The sequence below is a fragment of the Trichosurus vulpecula genome, chromosome 4 (genome assembly GCF_011100635.1).
Source record: "Trichosurus vulpecula isolate mTriVul1 chromosome 4, mTriVul1.pri, whole genome shotgun sequence".
Taxonomy (NCBI): Eukaryota; Metazoa; Chordata; class Mammalia; order Diprotodontia; family Phalangeridae; genus Trichosurus; species Trichosurus vulpecula.
The window spans coordinates 190,718,345-190,725,544 of record NC_050576.1 but is presented as its reverse complement, the minus strand read 5'-3'; the positions used below and the strand labels follow the sequence as shown (position 1 = coordinate 190,725,544).

General features: G+C 46.3%; 1 protein-coding gene across 1 annotated transcript; it reads left to right on the top strand.

The window, feature by feature from the left end:
• The first annotated feature begins 4,259 nt into the window (after positions 1–4,259).
• On the top strand, positions 4,260–5,688 carry PYY (peptide YY). The gene is made up of 3 exons (XM_036758240.1): positions 4,260–4,444; positions 4,779–4,862; positions 5,464–5,688. Exons 1-3 carry the CDS (start codon positions 4,260–4,262, stop codon positions 5,486–5,488), a joined length of 294 nt encoding a protein of 97 aa, XP_036614135.1. The 3' UTR covers positions 5,489–5,688.
• Positions 5,689–7,200: the final 1,512 nt, after the last annotated feature.

The window sequence follows — 7,200 nt, the reverse complement described above, 5'->3', positions numbered from 1 at the left end:
GATAAAATGACATAATATGTGTAAAGCACTTGGAACATAGTATGTATTCATATAAATGCTAGCCCTTATTTATTTATACATCTTTTTTTTCGCATTGAATTTATACACTAGTCAAGTTGTGGAGAAGAGTTATGACCAATATTTATACATCTTTTTAAAAGTTATAGACAAATGTCTACATTGGTGGGGGGGGGGTAGTTTCTAGACTGAGGAAATCATAGAGCCTTTGAATATTGATTCAGAGCCTTCTTTCAAGGGAATTAAGACAAGAACCCTTAGGTACATTATCAGTTTGTTGGGAGGGGGAATTTTGCATGGCATGGTGGATTTCAGCCAAGCCTCTTCTCCTTCCAATCATTGCTTCATTTTGTCTTACTACACTTCAGGATCCTTTCCCTGATTAACCTTGTCACTCCTTCCTCATCGTCCATAACACTGGCATACACAGTCCATATTTAATTCATCTGCTCTTAATTCAGTGATAGTATCTGTCCTGACATTGTCAGGATAGTGTCCTGCCTCTCCCTTCAGGAAGCTCCCTGAGGAAAAGGACTGGATTTCCTTCATCAGACTGGGAGGTCCCTGCAGGTGGAGCCTTTATCAGAGCCCAGAACCTAGTATTGGGTTGTGTGAGGGAGATGTGTTCAATCCATATGACACAACTCACTGATAAAGAATAATTTCCAGAGAATCAGAGTGATTTGACTCAGAAACAGGTAATTAAAAGGAGCAGTAGAGTTGCCATCCCTGGAAAGCTTTAAAAATTGGACCAATGGCCATCTGGCTTGGGTGTTGTAGTCACAAAACTGCCTAGAGACAGAGTGCTGGATAATGTAATCCTAATTGCTCCCAACGTTTCTCCCTAGGGGCCGATTGTTTCATGAATTTGGTTTAAAATTTTTTTGATCACTTTATCTACTTTCCTCTATAGATCCATGTATTTTATGTATTTAAAAACATTATTTTGAGGAGGTAAACTTCACCAGAATGCCAGAGGGGTCCATGGCACCAAAAAGGTTAAGAATCCCTTCCCTAGAGGAACTGAGGACTCCCTAAAAACCTCCTTTCTTTCTGCAGGATGGGAGATGAGATGTCAACAGTTCCATCTTCTCAGTCATATTAAGAGTGTGTCCTGAGTGAATAGGAAAGGACCAACTCTGTTGCTCAACCAAAGGGGTAGAAGTAAGGGTATCCTTGTCTGTCTCCAGATGTCTGTCTCCAACCCTCGTGAAGCAGACTATCTTTCCCTTTCATTCGTGTGAACCCATCCCTCTCCTCCCATCCCATAACCAGTAAAATCTATCTTTAGGGCTTCGTTCCAGATATGGTTCTATATTTCAGTCACTGTTTCTCCTTCTATGTGTGTGTAATGCCTGTCTTCCATATGTCTCCTTGCTTCTGATCTGTTTCACTACCTCTTGACTTCTTTTAATTCTGTTTGTTAATTCTATTGAAATCCTTATTTCATTCTCCGTTTCTCTTTCGATTGATACTTGGTTTTTGCTCTCCCTTTCTCTCAGTCTACTATTAGTTCTGTTCATTTTATCTGTCTCACCATCTGTCTTTGTCTCTCTCATTTTCTGTCTTTATCTTGATCTCTCTCAGCCTGTTAGCCTGACTCTGTCCCTTTCTATTAGCTAGGACTCTGGTTCTGTATACAGGATGTCCCAGCAGAATGGAAAATGGAAAATTTAATTATTTTAATGTAATCATTACATACTTTCTAGAAATCCACTGGCTGCTTTGGTGTCAAGCAGATACACACCTATGGTCTCCCTGTATCACCCATCTGCTCCAAATCTCCCATGGGTCCAAAGTAACTGCTGAAGGTGCTGAATTTGCCATCTGGTTTCTCCACGCATGTGGGATGCTCTTACTTATTTAGAAACTAGGAGATCAGAGTCTAGGCTTGTTAGTGTGGTGCCATGTCTACTGATGACATGATCTGAACATTCCTGGTGTAATTCTTGTTTTCAGACCCCAGTATAAGTTGAGGTGGATTGGGAAGTGAAGTGAGGGACTAGAGAAAGTCATCTCTTATTCTTCATAAGACTTGGGTGAATTTTCCAAGTATCTGAGTGCTTAGGTCTCTCCATTGTTGTATTCGAATCTTAGGAAGATAGCGCTCTTCCCTTGAAAAGGGCAATATTCTTGATCGGCCTCACCATTTCTTAGGAAGGTGGTGTTGAATGGCTGGTCAGGCAGGATTCCAGTCACTGATAGTCTCTTTGGCCCCCTTTGTCAGGCTTGTACCTGGCTGGCACCAGTGTCAGCAGAGATGCAACTATTTTGGGGAGTGGAAACTTGTAAAGTTGACTACTGCCCACCACATATATTTTAGTATATGTGGAGGTAAAGGAGGCTAAATGGCACAGTGGATAGAGCACTAGATCTGGAGTCAGGCAGAACCAAGTTCAAATCTAGCCTCAGATATTTACTAACTGTGTGACCCTGGGCAAGTCACTTAAACTCTTTCTGCCTCAGTTTCCTTAACTGGAAAATGGGGATAATAATAGCACTCACTTCCTTCATAAGGGTCAAATGAGATAGTATTTGTGAAGCACTTAGCACAGTGCCTGGTAAGGTAATAAATACTTGTTTTCTTTTGGAGAGGGGACATTGCAAGGGCCTTTAGGCACTTCCTCCTTTCCAGATGAAGTCATGGCACCAAAAAGTTATTCAGTCCAATCCCCAACCTCAATGTAAAAGAGATCTTCCTTTTTCCGTGCTTCAGCTGATACCTCTAACTGTCCCCCCTCCCAAAAGAGTCTCTGTTCTCTCTCCTTTCCCCACCCAAATGTGCTGAATAAATATTGGAATGAGACCTTAGAAGCCAGCTAGTCTGATCCCTTCTCTTACTCTGTGGTTTGAGACCTTTCTGGGGAGGGAGTCATTACTGGTCAGAGAAAAGAAATGTCTAGATGGACAGCTGTGTTGGGAGAAGCAGGTTTGGCATGGATTCAAAGCAGTGCACTCACCCTATAGATTCGAAACCCTAACCACACCTGGTCTTTTCTTTGTTCAGCTGAGTGGAGCAGATAGGATGAGAATGGGGACTCCTCTCCAGAGGGACCCTTGTCCTTGTCTTTATCAATCTACCCCACCCCAGGTCCTAAAGAGGTAGCAACGTCACCTTTCTCCATGTTGGTGAAGAAGCAAGGTGATCCTGTTAGAGGGGGAGGGAGGGAGGGACCTCCCCCTCTCTTTATCACCCCCTTATTTCCCCTCCCCCTCTCTTAATTGCCCTCTCCTTTCCCCTCCCCTCCTTCTTCTCAGGCAGTAATAAAAACCCCAGGAGGAAAGAACCTGGAGGGAGTCAGCTGGACCAAGCAAACAGCTAAAACCCCTACACTAACTCCATTCTTGCTTTATCTCCCTTTTGCTCCCAACTTCCCATATTAATACTGTGAGTATTTAACCAAGGTACAAGCCAGGAGGGTTTGGGGACAGGGTAAAGGGGTGGTGGAAGGAGACTGCCATCTCCAGGGAAGTAAGGGAAACTGAGAGTGGCATGGCAGGAGACTTAGAAAGAGCACTTAGCTCTGAGAGTTAGGGTACTAGGAGAATGATGAGAGGAACTGGGACTGAGGAGGGCACCCAGGTCTGAGGCTCCCCCATTAACCAGAGAGGGACAATAGGTGGGGAGTCTTTAATAGAGGATAGGATGTTCTGGGGATAGAGGATCTAGATGGGCCTTTTAGAGCTCCCTGAATCTGAGGGTCTTGCCATTTATGTTCTGAGGTGGGTATAAGGATGGTATCAGGGACAGGCAAAGTTGTGGTAAGAACGGTAGGCTGTTTCTCACAGGATCCCCTCCTTCCTTCTGATAACAAGGATTCTGTAGGGCAAGGGTAAGGAGGAGCCAGGGTAGTGATGGGGAGGTGGGCCAGTCAGTAAGTTCCCAGTCACTCAGGTGTACAATCTGGGATTGGGAAAATAGCGAATGTTTGTGCTTGTATTTAGGTGTCTGTTCCTAAGTCTTGCATAAGTGTTATTATTTATTATTAATAATTATATAATATATAATAAATAATAATTATTATTCTTATTACCAGTGACCTTGAGCAAATTAGTTCTCTCTGAGCCTCAGTTGCCTTATCTGTAAAATGAGAAGGTTGGGCTCTAAGGTCCCTTCCAGCTCTAAATCCTAAAATCCTTTGGCCGCTCCTGGGGGTGTCTTACAGCGGCTGAATGGGGAGGGGAGAGATAGATATATGGTGGGGAGACTGAGGCTACCCCACCCTCTTCCTCTGCAGATAATGACTATTCGGAGGCCATGGACGATCTCGGCTGCAGCGCTACTGGCTCTGCTGGCCTGCCTAGGGGTTCTGGTGGAGGCCTACCCTTCCAAACCTAAGGCCCCGCGCGGGGACGCTTCCCCGGAGGAGCTCAGTCGCTACTACGCTTCCCTTCGGCATTATCTCAATTTGGTCACCAGGCAGCGGTGAGGGGCCGAGGCTGTGTGTGTGTGTGTGTGTGGTGTGTGTGTTGCACGCCCACGGGTGCACTCCACGCCTTTGCCCAGCTTCTCTCCTGCCTGCGGTGGCTGAGGGAATAGTGGGCGGGATGGGATGGGGCGGGGCATACTTTGAGGCCACCTCCAGTATTGCATTACCCTCAACTCTCACCCGTCACTCTTGAGCTCCGGGGCAACAACCGTCCCCCCGAAATCTCCAGCCAGGTAGTACCACCAACCCTCTCACTGTGAAGAGGGGGGTAAGAGGTGGGACCAACGCTTAGCCCCGCCCCTCACCTGGCTCTTCTTGCCCTGCCTCCAGGTATGGGAAGAGGGACAGTACAGAAGGCCGGCTGGCTGAGAGTCTCTTTCTGGACAGCAGCGGAAACCAGAACAGCAAGTCTGGGTGAATTCACCCCCTCCTCCCAGACCTTCTTTACTCTCCCGCCCCCCCCCTTTCTATTAGATTGTAAGTTCCTTGAGGGCAGGGACTTGTTATTTCTGGCGCTTAGCACAGGACCTTGCACAAGGCAGGCAGGCTTTATGTAGGTTTGTTGAACGACTGGTGCCTCTTTTTTTCCCCATTCACATCTGAAGGACTCCAGTGGTTTTCTAGACAATTCATCCATTCGTTCTAAGAGCATTCATTAAATAACTACATTGTGGAATGCCCTGGGCTAAGCAATAGAGGAGATATAAGGTAGGTAAGACGTAGTTCCTTCTAGGAATTAGATGGAGTCAATTCTCTGTCTCCATCTTATAAGCCTCACCTTCCTTCTCCATTTTTCCTCTCCCCAAGACCAGGATTCTGTATTTCTGCGTGTTGGCTCTTGCCTCCTCCCTATACCCCAATCTCTTCCTTTGGCCAGTCTCAGATGGTAGTCAAAACTGTTCATCTCTGATCAGGTCATACCTCAATAAAGGAGTCTCCCCCTCTTCCCCGGGTTATACATACATCCTTTAAATCGTGGCTGGGAAGCATACTCCCTCTCCCTCCTCCCCTCCAGGTCAGAAGAGCCTTATGCTTGGTGATAGTTCCACCTTCTGATCGATCTCATTTGCATACCAGAGAACTTTCTACAAGGTCAAGACTCTGCTGAACCTCTGATCCTCGAACTCTTGGGGGCAGCACCTGGGGGCTTCCAGTTTGGCGAGCTCTAAGTCCTGCACCTGCGGAAGGACTATAGGTGACTGCTTCCTGATTCCTTAATAAAAAGCAAGCTTCATGGAAACAATGTGTCTGTCTCCCTTTTTGTGCCTTCCATTGGTCTTTCTTGCTTGGTCTTTGGCTCCCCGTGCTGGAGGAGATAGATGTTAGAGAAGCCTGAGCCCACCAGGCTGAAGTAGGCTAAGTGAGAGTGGGGACTCTGTTCCAATGAGAGAAAGTTAAGGTTGACCTCAATCAGCTGATCAGTGACATTCAGTGCCTCCTGGGTGCAGAGCTGGCTCTCAAAGGACAAAGTGGTGGGGGAGAATCTGTGTAAAAGGGGAGACAGAGCTTTCTCTTCTGATAAGAGCAGATACTGTCCTTCCCCTCCCCCACCCCAGCTCCCACTCTAATGGCTACAAACACTATTTCTTCTTTCTGAGAGCTTTCAGCCCAATGGTACACACACAAGACCCTGTCCTTGGTGAACTCTTAGTTTGACAGAGAAGACATATGCCCAGATCTCAGGGAATGAGAGGCAAGCACAGACTCTCCAGTAAAATAAAATTCTGGAAACCAAGTCTGGAGGAATGGGGAGAGGATTGAAGAGAGGCAAAGTGGAGTAAGTAGAGTAGGAGAGCCTTCCTGGAGGAGGGGAGGATGGAAGAGAGGAATCAAGAGTGCCCTAAGCCTTTAGGGGAAGAGCTTTCTGAAGGCTTAGAGGGGATGGGGGATGGGAGATAGAATGCCTTGGTCAGAGAGGCAGAATGGGAGGAGCTATAGAATTAATGGCTATGGGACTAAGAGGAGGAAAGGGAGTGGCAGCAGATCCCTGGGAGCTGGGGGTGCAGGGCAGAGATGAGATTGAGATCAAACAGGGGCTCCACGGGGTGCGTTACAGGCTTAGGAGGCTACTTGAGAAGCAGGTAGATCAGAGGTGGGAGGGAGGGAGAGTCTGAGCAAAGGGATCATCTAACATCTCCCCTCACACAGCTTCTACTCTTGTTCAGGTCATTGTCACCAGTCACCTGGAGCATTGCAAGAGCCTATTTGTTCTCCTTGCCTCGAGTCTCTTCCCTTTCTAATCTCTTCTACTCCTGGCTGCCAAAATGATATTACTAAAATGTAGGTTGAGCCATGGTGCTGATGGAGTGCTTGTGCTTGGACCCCACTTCCAAGATCACATTTCTCCCTAGCTTCCAAACACTATCCCTGACAGTTTTCTCTCCAGCCTAAGGACACTATGCCTAGCAATAACTCATGAGCTGGCCCCAGTAAGACAAACTACCTTTACCCTCAATTATTCATGAGTGGGCTCCAGTAAAACAAACTATTTTTCCCCATCACAAGAACAAGGTGACCTCTGAAGAAATTCTCTTGTAAAAACAGGACTATTCTCTTGTAACCACAGAACTATCATGTGTTGATTCTCAGTTATCATATTCAATCCAGAGGTCAAGCTATAGTCAAATCTATCTTGCTACAGACATAACAGATCAAAATTACACCCCTGAGAAACCCCTTCCCCTGGTTTCCAGTAGTGAATGACGCCTGTGACCAAGATTATAAATTATCACCTAATTAGCATATCTGCCAG

Bases quoted from the DNA above. Each gene is read 5' to 3' on its own strand.
- PYY (XM_036758240.1), top strand. From the start codon at position 4,260: ATGACTATTCGGAGGCCATGGACGATCTCGGCTGCAGCGCTACTGGCT. The intron at 4,445-4,778 runs GTGAGGGGCCGA...CCCTGCCTCCAG, and splicing joins AATTTGGTCACCAGGCAGCG to GTATGGGAAGAGGGACAGTA. The intron at 4,863-5,463 runs GTGAATTCACCC...CCTCCCCTCCAG, and splicing joins AACCAGAACAGCAAGTCTGG to GTCAGAAGAGCCTTATGCTT.